Source organism: Pan paniscus, chromosome 12, assembly GCF_029289425.2.
Source record: "Pan paniscus chromosome 12, NHGRI_mPanPan1-v2.0_pri, whole genome shotgun sequence".
In the NCBI taxonomy this organism is placed as follows: Eukaryota; Metazoa; Chordata; class Mammalia; order Primates; family Hominidae; genus Pan; species Pan paniscus.
The window spans coordinates 21,563,023-21,577,202 of NC_073261.2; the positions used below are offsets into that span (position 1 = coordinate 21,563,023).

The 14,180-nt window shown below is 42.3% G+C and overlaps 1 protein-coding gene across 7 annotated transcripts in view; it reads left to right on the forward strand.

Moving 5' to 3' along the window:
• UXS1 (UDP-glucuronate decarboxylase 1) overlaps positions 1-14,180 on the forward strand; it is a 118,774-nt gene that overhangs the window by 23,251 nt on the left and 81,343 nt on the right. For 2 of the 7 annotated variants that reach the window (XM_034953601.3, XM_034953604.3), the window contains exons 2-5: positions 5,556-5,583; positions 6,858-6,906; positions 7,951-7,994; positions 13,533-13,593. In XM_034953601.3, coding sequence (XP_034809492.1) covers positions 5,556-5,583; positions 6,858-6,906; positions 7,951-7,994; positions 13,533-13,593 — 182 coding nt within the window. Of the gene's footprint in view, positions 1-5,555; positions 5,584-6,842; positions 6,907-7,950; positions 7,995-10,162; positions 11,654-12,205; positions 12,512-13,532; positions 13,594-14,180 lie in introns of those variants that run through there. The other 5 variants (XM_034953602.3, XM_034953600.3, XM_063594553.1 and 2 more) reach the window with 4 other exon arrangements.

Genomic DNA, 14,180 nt, shown 5'->3' on the forward strand with positions numbered 1-14,180 from the left:
GAAGAATCTGTACTTTCTGTGTGGCCTGGCATTCAGGGACTCAGGCTATATCCCTATTCTAAAACAAATGTGCCTCTTAAAATCCCGGGCTTTTATGGATTCCGAATTGATGGTTTTTCATTTGTTCGGGGTCTTGAATTCATTGGAGGACCTTTGAGACCTATGAACACACAATTTCACATGTGCTTTCACATGAGACTCCCCTCTAGTCTCCCTGAAACCCATTCAGGGATCCATGGAGATCCACAGACTTCAGATTGGAAGACTGTATTCTAAAAGGATTGATCTCATGATAGCTGATGACTATTTAAGAAATCAAGTTAGACTCAGAGAGATTATGAAAGTGTCGGGTTAGCGTTTGAATTTTTTCTTTGTTGGAAAAGGACACTCATTTTAATCATATCCTTTAAAAAACTCAATTTTTCACTCTAAATGAAAATTTTTATGAGTTAGATTTTCTTGAACTGGGTTCCCTGCATAGCTTGAAGTCTGGATACCAACATAATGAGAACTATGAAGCTGATATGCCTCAGTTTACATACAAAGTATTTTTTAAATTTATATTAAAAATTAAAATATCTTGAAAGCTGTGTAAGAGCATTCAGTTATAAGCCCTTTGTCAATAACTGAATAATTATCTTTCTTAAAATACTTACTTTACTTAATATTGATTCCTGGTACTGTATAAATGGGTTTAATTCAGTTCAAATATTTGTAGAGTGCATCTGTTAGTAATGCCCAGCTATCTGTTTGAAGCACCGTAAGGTGGGTCAAAATAACTCAAGCAGGTTGCAAAAACTTAAAAGCAATATTAATTTAAAGTAATGTTTAACTTTTAAGGTCTATGCCCTGCAACCTTCCAGGCTACTCTACACAAAACTAAAGCTTCATAATTGTTGGAAATTGCTTGTGTCTTTCCCTTTGGAATCTGTGCAGCAACGTGGGGGTTTGTCCTGCTTTGCTGTGTGTGTGTGTCTGTTCTTTGGTCTGGGCTGGGTATTGAATTCTCTCTCAAGCAAAGCAGGTAGAGCTTTTGATAATTTGAAAGGAGGCCATAACACTTGACATAAAAACATTGTAAAGATTAATTGGTTATAGCGCGTCTGAAGATAAAAAGTAATAAGCAAGAGATAAATGTAAGAAAAGGGAAAAATTACTTGGCATGCATTCAACGAATTTTAGTGCTTGGACCATGTATGCCTGGTGTAACAAATGTAAATATGAAAACACCTCATCTTGCAGTGAGACCCACCTGTAAGGTACCAATTAGAACAAAACATGTAGCAGGCCTTGGCCACACAGGAGGGCCACCAGTGTCTCCTGGAGCAGGAGGGAAGGTTGAAGATGCTTTCTGGAGAATCAAATGCTCAGATGAGTCTTGGAGGTGCAGGTGCCCAGGACACTACCTGTAGACGAGCTGAAGGGTTGGGGACAGCAAGTGGTTTAGGGAAGGTGGAGAGTCACATGCAGGGGGCTGCTTGCAGGGGCCTGCTCTGGAGGTCTGAGTGGTGAAGCGTGGAGGTCTGAGTGGGGAAGGAAGGGATTCATGAAGCCTCCTTTGCAGCATGAATCAGGAGGTGCAGCTGGGGAGGAGAGGGCACGTCTCCAGGTGCATCTCCAGCCTCCAGGGGCAGTGGAAGAGGTCTGAGACACAGAAGTGGATCTGGTCCATATCTGCTTACATCCATTCTTATCCATTTATGAAGGGTGGTAAAGCTTTGGCTGTGGCTTGGACATCATTCCCCAGGGCTGATCCTGGGAAGCATGGGCGTCACCTGCTTCCCCAGGAAGAGATGATTAAGGAGAACCAGTGGGCAAGGGGAAAGGGCTCAGGACATCATGGTCAAGGAAACAGAAGGTGTCTGGGATGGGTGGCAGCCTTCACTGCTGTGAAATGGAGTGAGGATAGAAGGATTGAGAGATTTTTGTGAAATCAACTTTTTTTCTTTTTTCTGAGACAGGGTCTCACTTTTGTCACCCAGGCTGGAGTAGTGGCGCTATCTCAGCTCGCTGCAGCCTCAACCTCCTGGGCTCAAGCGATCTTTCTGCTTCTGCCCCCGCCATGTAGCTGGGACTGAAGGCACAAGCCATCACCCCTGGCTAATTTTTTGAGATGGGGTTTTCACCAGTTTGCGCAGGCTGGCCTCAAACTCCAGAGCTCAAGCGATTTGCCTGCCTTGGCCTCCCAAAGTATTAGGATTACAGGCACAAGCCACCGCACCAGCCTGAAATCAACATTTTAAAGTGAGTTGAAAAAAGGTTTGAAAGAAAAAACTGAAAAAGCAAATAACCATGGAATGATTTGAAAAGTCTGCCAAAAGGTGCTACCCACCCAGAAGGCAATAAGAGAATGGATGCTTCCATAGCATGGAATACTTATTCTCAGTAAAGCAGCTTAATCCTGTAGCCAAAATGAGACAGTATACTTATTTGAGATATATAGCACAGTAAAGAAAAGCGCACATGGGTTGGGCAACTGGTGGCTCACAGGTGATCTTTGTGGACTCTGGTGGCAGCAGTGCGTGGTGTCCGAGCTGAGGACCGACCCAGGTGTTCACCAGGTGTCTAGAAAAAGGCAAGAACAGGACAACAAGGACATAGAGTTTAGTAAGGGTTAAAATCTCTTCCCTCCTTTTTTAAAAGTAAGTAAACTTTTTTAAAAGTAAGTAAACACTTAACCACAAGGAAAATTAAAGTTACTCATGTCACCATTTAAACTCAGTATTTTGGAAATTTCACAGTCTTTTTTTCCCAATGCATTTTACAGAAGTGAGAGTCACACTGTATATATATTTTTTCGTCTGGTACTGTCATAACTGCATCATGTTACAGTGTAGTTCCGTGGTCATATTTAATGGCTTTCTGATTTCATCAAATGGCTGTATGACAATTTATACAGCAATTCTCTAATTATGGGATATTATGGCTTATTCCTTTTTTGTGTGTGTGATTATAAATAAGGCCGTGACATTGGTGAGGGCACTTTTCCTGTATGTTTACTGATTTCCTGAGAGTAAGATAAGAGCAAAATCACATGGTTCAAAGGTATAAGTGTTACAGGAAAGGGGTCCCGATCTGGACCCCAAGAGAGGGTTCTTGGATCTTGCACAAGAAAGAATTCAAGGCGAGTCCTTAAAGTGAAAGCAAGTTTATTAAGAAAATGAAGGATTAAAAGAATGGCTACTCTATAGAGAGGTCAGTTCTGAGGGCTGCTGATTGCCCATTTTTATGGTTATTTCTTGATGATATGCTAAGCAAGGGGTGGATTATTCACACCTCCTCTTTTTAGACCATATAGGTAACTTCCTGACGTTGCCATGGCATTTGTAAACTGTCATGGCACTGGTAAGAGTGCAGCAGCGAGGACAGCCAGAGGTCACTCTTGTGGCCATCTTGGTTTTGGTGGGTTTTAGTCAGCTTCTTTACTGCAACCTATTTTATCAGCAAGGTCTTTATGACCTGTATCTTTTTTTTTCTTGAGACGGAGTTTTGTTCTTGTTGCCCAGGCTGGAGTGCAATGGTGCGATCTCAGCTCACTGTAACCTCCATTTCCAGGGCTCAAGTGATTCTCCTGCCTCAGCCTCCCAAGTAGCTGGGATTACAGGCATGTGCCACCATGCCCAACTAATTTTGTATTTTTAGTAGAGATGGGGTTTCACCATGTTGGTTAGGCTGGTCTTGAACTCTTGACCTCAGGTGATGTGCCTACCTCTGCCTCCCAAAGTGCTGGGATTACAGGTGTGAGCCACAGTGCCCGGCCCATGACCTGTATCTTATGGTGACTTCCTATCTCATCCTGTGACTTATAGTGCCTTAACAGTCTGGGAATGTAGCCCAGTAGGTCTCAGCCTCACTTTACCCAGCTACTGTTCAAGATGGAGTTACTCTGGTTCCAGTGCCTCTGACATAAGCAGTTTTTATTTTTTTTAATGAATAATGAATCTAGTTAATAGCTTTATTTTAATTTCTCCCATTTCCCTGCTTTCTTGCCACTTTTATTTATTTGGTCGTGTATTGCTGTCTTTTTTTTAAACCAAGTTTCCTCCTCTGTTTGAAGAGAGATGTGCTTCTGTGGAATTAGCAACATTCCCCTTCTTGAGAGTGGGAATTTCATGTGGGGGTGTAGTTTGGATACTGAATCCTATTTGATGAGTAGCTATTAAACTCCTACTACACACAAGAGGATGGCAATGGGAAGATGCCTGGGGTTATGAGATCCTAACCTCAGGGCCTTCCCAAGCTCACAAATTTAACAGCCCGGGACAGGGAGGCCGTTTGTGTTTAATCTCTCTGTTCTTCCTCGGCACCTGGAAGCACCTAAATGCACCTGGTACTTAGAAGGCCTTCAGTATCTGCTGAGTGGCCAAATGAGGGCCAAATAGGAGTGTGTACAAAATATTAGGACCGCCTATGCTCAGGAAAGGCTTCCGTAGAAAGAATCCTGCTCAGTAACTTAAAGTGAGTGCTCATGGTCCAGTATTACATTTTAAAGTCATCTGCTGTTGATTCAGGGCTGACTTATACACATTTACTGAAGGCCAGCTGTATACAGGCACAGGAGAGCCTGCCCACCAGGTGCCTAGAGTATAGAAGGGAGATGTGGTAAGTGCGGAGAAAGGATGGCACTCCCGTTGGAGTTAAGCCGCACTGCAGGCCACTGTTTAACCTCTCTGGGTTTGCTTTCATCATCGTTACAAGGGAGAGGTTAGACTGAACCTTAGGACTTCTTTCAGACATGTGATTATTTGATTTTTGTGACTAGCTCTTCCTCAAACAAAGGTTGAGAACATACTGTTTATCAAAACACATGCATCCTTAGCTAGGTGTGATGGCGTACGCCTGCAGTCCCACTTACTCAGGAGGCGGAGGCGAGAGGATCACTAGAGACCAGACTGGGTAATAAAGGGAGATCTGTCACTTGGGAAAAAAAAAAAAAAAGCTTCACCTGCACTGTCCAACTCTAGACCCCAAAAGAGGTATTCCAAAACTGCGGGGATAGATAGAAAAGAAAAACAGCTCAGAGCAGTGTGAGCCATGTGAGGTTTGCAAAATTTATCAGGCCGGAGAGTCATGAGCACGGAGCTAAAGTCATGCCCTGCCATGCCCAGGGCCGGTTCTTTAAAGGTATTTTGTTTCTGCCCAGCTGCCTCAACCAATTATCTTTTTCCTGGGATTTTTGATACAAAAAACAATATATGGCCAATCAGTAGCTTATGTTATTTTAATGTAAATTCTTGATAACTTAGAAACTGCCTTTTCCTTTAAAAGCCCACTTGTCACTGCTGCTGATGGGAGCATATATTCAGGGCAACTTGAATCGATGTTCCTGGGTTGCAGTTCTCAAACTTGACCTGAATAAACTCTACGATCCTGTTTTTACTTATTTTGTAGTAAGATTTAATTGTTTTGAAAACAAAGTATGCATTTTGTTGTCTTCATAAGTTAATTTTCTTTGTAAAATTTAAAATATTGGTTAAAATTTAAGATTCCATCCATTGGAATCCCTGAAAGTTGTGGACTTAAACATTGACTTCTTTTTTTTCTTTCTCTTACAGCTGTTTGGGGCAACTTCGTTAATATGAGGTAATTGTTTTTAATTACTTGGGTACTGTGGTTGGATTTTATAGACACATTTCAGTTGGTACATATATACCATGGATGTCATGGGTTAATTGAAAAGTATTTTTAAAACAAAACTGGGTTCTTGCTATTCACGTATCTGAGCTGTTTCTTTTCTCCTATGGGTATTCTCAAGGAATGCAGCTGATTTTAACAATTACCAAGTAAGGCCCACAAGTAAAACAATGGTCGGCCACCCCCCCCTTCCCTCCTTGTGTAGATAATAAAGGGTTGACCCTAGCTTATGTAAATTGTATTTCTGGGTGGATTGAGCAAGAACACTGAGGGGCTTTTGCAAAGCCTTCTGAGAAGGGAGCTGTCTTCGGGAAGCCATGGCAGGCCCATGACCTCAGGGGGCCAGCTAGTGGGTATCGATGCAGAGACCACCTATTTAGTCCAGCGTTAGGCCTGTATGCGTCGTGTGTGCTTCTTCATAGGGCAGGAGGCACTCTTGTAAAAATAAAACTCTTGTGTTATCTCTTTACCAAATAAAAAAAAATAGCCTTTAAAAAAATCAGCAAAAAGAAATAAGCACTTATTGTAAAAACCATTTGGTACTGTTCATAGTTTTCCATGTAAAGGAAAATTTGCTCCACTTGGTTATGTTGTGAGAATCACTATTGTGATGATTAGGTTGGTATTGTAATGTAATGCGGCTGCACATGTCTACCAGGGTAAAAGGTTACTATGCCCTCAGGAGGCTTTTCATGTGGAGTTGGGTTTTGCAAGGTGGGTGGGATGGTGTCGATTTGATTCCTACCACCAGGGCATGTGTGTGTCTCCTGACAAAGGCTGCTGTGTATGACTAGGTGGGGTGCTCAGATCCCATTTAAAGGAGCTCTGTGGTTTTACTTAAAAGACTCCATTTTTACATTAAATCCCCAGGAAAGCCCAGCAGGCACAAACACATACTCCTACAGACGCACTTCCTGCTTCAAATTTAAAATCCTGTGTTGGATGTAGCATAGCAGTGAGATTATTTTAGTTTAGTGGAAATAATCCATTAGGTAATACTGAGCATGTTCATAGATGGATTTAAGGGGAGTCCTTCCCTTTGGTTGTCTTCTTTTCCTCTGGTGCATCCCTTCTGGAGGGAATTGTACACATGACTGATACTTGAGCAGGAGACAGAGGTGGTCTGCATCCGTTGGGTTATGTTAGGGTAATTTATTCAGAAACAGTCTTAAAGTCACAAAGCCTTTCAGTTGATCTCAGTTTTATAGCTTTCTACTCAACAGGTCTATCCAGGAAAATGGTGAACTAAAAATTGAAAGCAAGATTGAAGAGGTTAGTCTTTTTTCTATTTTTGTATCTATTTCATCTGTATACTTGTCAATTTTACTTCCTTTGCTCGTGCTGTCATTCTTATTGTGGCAGCTTGATGCTGTTCTGTGATTTTGCAACCGTGTCTCAAAAAATTACTCCCTTATTTAAGAGGACATGCAGTCTGTTACTGTTGGTCCATTTTTGACGTATTAAAACAAATTCTACCTCAAAGGCAAAATGGATTTAGACTTTTACATGACTTTTCAGGTAAGCGTTTTTTAGAGAAAGGGAAGTGATTGCCTTTGGGAGATAGAGATGAGTACCAACATCCTCTCACTGGCACAGGTGCTGAAAAGAACAATGGCCGCCAATCGGATGCTAGGCCACAAATGTAAAGAGCATCCACGTGCACAGATGGAGACGTCGCACACCCACCCAGCTGAAGGCTAGCACCTATGCTCAGTTATGCACCTCCTATTTAAATACATGTAGATACAGCCAGACCGTTGTAACATGGGCTGTGGGGGAGGGGATGGGAGGTTACTTACTTTGGATTTGAAGCCAACTTAGGGAGTCCTGGGAAGCCCTTGAGTTGCTGTCTTTCTGCCTGAGTCCACAGTGTCTACAGACGTGGATGTAGGTTGACTCACAACCTGCAATTTATGTGCTGCAGCTGATAACATGAGTATACACAGTAATTGCAGAAACAAGATGTTAAGCTTTTGTGGGCCATGCTTAGGGGATTGTTCCTAAAAAGAGATGGATAGTGTTGATCTGTTTTTATGAGCCTGAAACACCTTTTACATTCTTCCTAGTAGGATGGGTGAGCAAAAACATTAATTGTCTCAGAAACCGAGGCATTTATGGAGTAAGAGTTCAAATGGACAGTTTATCTGTTCAATTCTAGCATTGTGACGCAAGTGGTGTATCTTAATTTCAAACTGGAAGTTAATTTGTAGAAGAAATTAAAACCTGTTTTGCCTTATCGGAAACATCAGAATGGGGTGGAAGGGGTTGAGAACTGTGTTTTTGCTTTAAAACTGATTTTTGTTATTATTGTTCTAGATGGTTGAACCACTAAGAGAGAAAATCAGAGATTTAGAAAAAAGGTATGTGTACTTTTTGTCTTAAAGTCAATAGTTAAAATAAGTTTGTCTCAATTGAGTAATTAATTCTCAGTTTGTTTGCTCCAAACTCTGCCAACCTAAATAAATGTCTATATACGCATTTCCCCCACTTTGAGTGTAATACCCAGATAGAACATGGGGAGAAGAATCAATCTAGATGTGTTAAGATCTTCCTTCTTCAAACTCTGAACGTCTGAATTTCTGCAAATTTATTACATAGAAGTTGAGGCCAGGCCTCACATTTTCCTTGAACTTCTGCATATATTGATCAGTTGGATAGAATTCCAAAATAGGAGGACAATCCAGTGGGCCTGAAATGTAGTACCATATGCAAACACCACAAAATAAGGATGTGGAGCCTATGGTGTGTCATGTGTAGTCATTTAGCTGCTTTTGTCACCAGAGTTAATGAGGAGGTTCCCAGAATTTAGTCCAGGTGACGTGAGAGGGAAGAAGAATTATGTAATATGATAGAAATGTTTATTTGAGTCAGATTTCGGAGAGAACCCCTCCTCACCCTTTGGGACACTATTGCCCTCAGGTTCTCTCTCAGGCACTCCCGAGGCCGCTGAGCCTCAGCATCCAGGACTTTCCTCTTGCACGTACTGTATGTGGAAAACTATCTAGAGTAGCAGTTGAATCTTCAGAAATTTTAGAAAGAAAAATGACGGCATTTATTAAAGTTGATGTGATTTTTTCCCCTTATTGGGATGAGTTTGGACGATGTGTGTCAGCATTGAATGAGCCTTTTATCAAGTCCAGAACAAAAATGAAAAAATGAAGAGCAGTTTTTCTTTGATTTTCATTAAATGATCGAAGGGAAATACGACTGGAGAAGAGTCATTAAACAAAATGTGTCATTCACTTGATTCTTATCCTCAACTGAGCAGTCAAGCAAACTGTTAATTTCAGCACTTATCAGAACAAAAGTTGTCAGTAATTTTTAACAGATTCCCTTAGTAATATAAGGTTGTTACTTGTGCTTTAAATTTTTTTTGCCATGATTCTGTGCTTTAGTTATGCAGCTTGTAATATTTCCTTGGATGGGAGCCAGAAAATCTGCCTTTGATAAGACAGTAGAATTGAGAGATCTTAATTGAAGCTTTTTTTTTCTTTTTAGAAAAATTGGAACAATAAGAAATAACCCACCACACATTTTCTATATTGGTCTAAAAACTTGTCCACCAGTGATTATTTTCTTTAGACAATAGAATTTATTTATGAAAAGAAAAATGTCTCAATTCGATAACTTCCCTAAGGCAATAGCTTACAAACAAGAGCTCTCAACATGTGAGAATTATGCAGTCTCTTTGATACTTTTGTGATATCTTTGAGTGTGTGCTTTTAAACTGGATGGAGAAGCACAAATAAGAATTCGATCCTAAGAATTTACTAATAATTTATTCTTGTCAACCTGTGAAACCGCCTTGAAAATAGTGGCAGAGGGCAAACATTTGCCTCTGGGGCTGCTTGCAGGTGACTCATTCTGGAATGGTTCCGTCCTTCAGGTTGGTCAGCAAGTCAGGTGATCCGCGTGACTGCATTACTGTGTCAGAAGGTCAAGCGTAGGCCTGGCTAAAAAAGCGTGATGGTGGAAATTGATGGAACTCCGTCTAGCTTACTTTTCCTGACTCAGTGTGTGATAAAGATGATCAAACAACCATCTTGACACTGACAAGATAAGAATGTAACTGGAAATAGGTTTACTTGACGTGCTTGTCACTTTGAGCAAAGTGGCCCCCAAGAACTAAAGATATTTTTGGAAGTTACAGGTTATAGTTATACAGGGAAAGAAAGAAGACAGTGTCATTCTAGAATCCTGAGTAAATGGATTGTATGTGGGCTTTTTCTCTTTTACCACACTCCCATTGCTTAATACTTTGATTATATGCCATTTGTTTAACTCTGTATCTTTAAATGTTCTTTGAATAGATGGCAAATGATAATTTAAATTTTAAGTAAGAATACTGCTTACTGGCTAAACAGTAAGTTTAATCTGGAATGGCATAAAATATTAATGATTAGTAAAGGACTAATTTGGGGTTGTAAGGAAAGATTTGTTACCTCATTCTGCCTCTGCTTGCTGGTTTCTCTCTCGCTTAGGAATGCAGGCCTCATGCCTCTGCTGCATTTTGCTGCTTAACCCCCAGTGCCTAGTGTAGAACGGTGCTTAATGGAAAGTTCCTGAATAAGTGGATGAGCCAGTACACTGGGTAGGATTTTCACCTGCTACAGGTCTTTAAGAAGCCTTGTGGGCCAGGCACGGTGTAATACCAGCACTTTGGGAAGCCTCGGCAGGCTGATGGCTTGAGCCCAGGAGTTCGAGCCTAGCCTGGGCAACATAATGAAACCTCATCTCTACAAAAAATACAAGGCTGCAGTGAGCTGTGATTATGCCGCTACACTCCATCTGGGGTGACAGAGTGTAAGACCTTGTCTCAAAAAAGGAAAAAAAAAAAGGCCTTGTGCTCCTGCCCAGCCCTGGGTCAGTCCAGCAGGTGCTTGGGAGCACCAGGCAGCTGGCTCAGCATGTGGCCCAGCCAACGGCACCCACATGGTCACTGCACTCTATCAGTCACTGTGCTCTGTCACCCATTACTGCAAGGAGGAAAACAGGATGACATGCATACTGAGGAGGACCCCACAGGCACTCTCCCCTTCCTGTTTTTCAGCTTTGTATGTGTGGCTTCTCGAAGAAGTGAGGAGTATAAGATAGTTTTTTAAAAGTTTAATTACTTGAGCGTATACGTATGAAATCTAAAACTTGGCTGCTACATATTGAAGAAGAACAAAGCAAGAAACTCAACCTATTTTTCGTTTTTTAAATTAAAGGTTTCAGCACGCTGCATTTGAAGTGTTTTTTAGTCCATCTTATGCCCGTCACTGCGTATGTCGGGCAACCATGCCTTTGCTTCAGTTCAATTTCTTTGAAGTACATTTCCTGTAATAAAACGGTTTGGCCGTTTCCTCTTGGTATAAGTAGCACACCACATTTCATTTTAAGCTTTCAGATAGGGACTATTCTAAGCTGACAGCTTGGATTAACATTTGTTTCCATGGCCCCGGATGCACACTCCACAGTCCTGCGCCTCCGCTCCTCACTGAATTGGTTTTCTCCCTGCACCGCGTTTTCCCATATGTAGCTATATTCCCATTCCCGAGCGGTCTTGACTCTAAAATCATATACACGGTAGAGAAGGAGCCCTGAAGGTGAGTGAGGGGAAGTTATGAGTCAGAGACGGCTCCAGCGTTTTCACGACAGACAGTTCGGAGGAGCCACGGTGCTTATGAGCAGTCGTGGGAAGGAAAGAGTCTCAGCTGTGCCACGGCACTGGGTGTGCCACTTGGGGACTGAGGCTGAAGACCTGGATATCGTGAGCTCAGAGAAATGAGGACAATTGGAGCGGTGTGAGAGGTGCACACAAATAACTCTGAGATTTACAGTGCCGTCCCCTAGCTGAGTTGGTGAGGGAAGAGGCGGAATGACAAGAAGTGTTACTTGGCAAACAAGACATCTGTGCTGCTCCCGCCAGTCTAACAGCATCGCTCCTGACTGAAGGCAGAACTTGCTCCTGCTCCCCAGCTGCATGGATGACTTTCCTGAGGCACTTCCTATGGGCGGCAAGTACTAAAGACGGTCGGTGAGCTCACAAGGGGGAGCCCCAGGGTTCCCACCCTTGCCCTCAGACTCTCCCGTCTGATTTTGTAGTCTGCAAGGGGAACTTGAGCTTTTGAGACCCTGGAAGTTCTTAATGGGGGAATTCGTCTGCATTGTAATAGAAAGCCCTTTCACTCCGATTTAAACACGCTCGGGGCTTTCTGGAGATGAGAAACCCCTGCTTCAGGGGCTTCTGTCTAATGACCCTTCATATTCCCTTCAGTTCAGCGACCATTAAGGAAGTGCATTCTGTATCCTAGTGCTGTGTCTGTGCTGGGGACAGGGCAGGGATGGAGACGGTACCACCTGGCACAACACCTTTCCAATTAGTATAATGACCATAAAGCTGATGTCTCAGATTTTATTTAAAGCACTTTTGTTCCTAACTGAATAACTTTTAAAATGAATATTTCAGTTCTGTGTTTATTACCTCTCACTGGACGTTTTATATTCAGATCATACTGCCCTGCTCCTGGGACATCAGTGTGGGCTGGGGACCAATGGCACCTTAGGGCAGCAAGAGGGTATCAAAAGATAAGTGAGACTTAGGGTCAGAGCAGATCCACAGAGACAGAAGATGCTGATGCTCAATCGTTTTACCAGGGACGCTGGTCAGGAAGAGGATGCCGTGATTGTGAAAATTCCTGGAGCAGGAGACAAAGTTTCATTAATATCTCTTCTCGCTCTTGTGGGGCGGTCCTCATGCGTTGGGCCTGTGACTTCACGAAGCTGCTTTCTTCCACCTGGACCCTGATACAGTACCCAGAGAATGCCATGATTATAGCCCGGTGGGCTCTTCTTGCTGACTGCCCTGAGAAAACCAAGGCACTGAGAACAACAGGTGTTACAGCGAAGAGAGAGTTTAATCACAGGGCCAGCCACGTGTGAGAATGGGCGAGGTTTCTCAAATCTGCCTCCCTGAGAACTCGGAGGCTTGAGTTTTTAAGGGTAGTTTGGTGGGTGGGGGCCTGGGGAGCTGAAACGATTGGCTGGGTGTGAAATCATGGGGGTGTCTAAACTGTCTTCAGGCAGCTGAATCAATTCATGGAAGCCAAGTCTGAGGACCGGGTGACATCTCTTTGTCTGCCAAAATGCTAAATCTGAAAGATACCTCAAATACCGTTTCCTTAGGATTCACAATAGTGATGTTATCTGTAGAAGTTGTTGGAGAAGTTACAAATCTCGCGACCTCTGTTTGAGTGACCCTGGGGCAGTAAGCAACATATAGAAAAGCCAGCTAAGCTAAGCAGTGGCAGGTCATTGTTTATGCTTATTCTTTAGCAAAGTTCAGACCCTACCATAACTCTAACCTCGGCTTAGGAATGTGGCTTCAATCTCGAAACAAGGAGGGGGGTCAGTTTTCCTTGCCTCATCGTTTAACTATAAATCCCTCTCCTAGTTATCTTGGCCTCTGCACTAAAATAAGCAAAAACAATAAAAACAAAAATTGAGCCTGTGAGGTTAGATGGAGCCAGTCGTATTAGATTTCTCTCATTATTACAATTCTGCAAAGGCAGTTTCACGGCCATCTCCCTCATGGTGTGGTTTTATCTGGACTAATAGAGGTAGTGCCTGCCCTGCTTTAGCAGCTGCTGGAAGCCGGTAGCTCCTTGCGCTTTCGCTTCTTAGAGATAGAATCTCAAGTCACGTCTTTAGCTTGATTCTAAACAAGGAGCAGGTTATATAGCTCTTGACCTCAAGTTAACTAGTGACTCCTTGGTTTCTCCAGCACTCATTCAAGAGTAGAGAGAAGAGCAAACAATAACAGTCCCAAAACCTGGCACATGCTTTGATGGTAGACAGAGAAAATATTCAAATGAGATGTTTGACTTTTTCCTTTTGAATCTCTTTATATTATACAGCTTTACCCAGAAATACCCACCAGTAAAGTTTTTATCAGAAAAGGATCGGAAAAGAATTTTGGTAAGTTTGCACACCTGAATAGTATTTGTAATATTAAGAAACTTTCTTTTTTCATTGAGAGATAATTCACATATCATAGAATTCACGCTTCTCAAAGATACGATTCAGTGGCTTATAGTATGTCCACAGAGTTAGCACCGCATTCTGATTCCACAGTTTTTTCATCACCCCAAAAAAGAGTCCTGTACTCATTAGTGGTCACTTCCAATTCCCAGCCCCCTCCCGCCAGCTCTGGGAAACCACTAAAACTACTCTCTATCTCTATGAATCTGCCTTTTTTGAACATTTCGTCTGAAAGAAATAATGTGATATTTGATCTGTCTTCAAGGCTCAGCTGTAGCATGAATCAGTACACTTCATTCCTTTTCATGGCTAAACAATGCTCCATTGTATGGGTGTACCACATACTGTTTCCCTGTTTCTCAATTGATGGGTATTTGGAGTTGTTTCCACCTTGAGGCTATCATGAATAATGCTGCTATGAATGCATGTGTGTAAGTTTTCGTGTGGACACAGGATTTTCATTCTTTTAGGTATACTTAGGAGTGGAATTACTGGATTGTATGGAAACCCTGTGTTTAACTTTT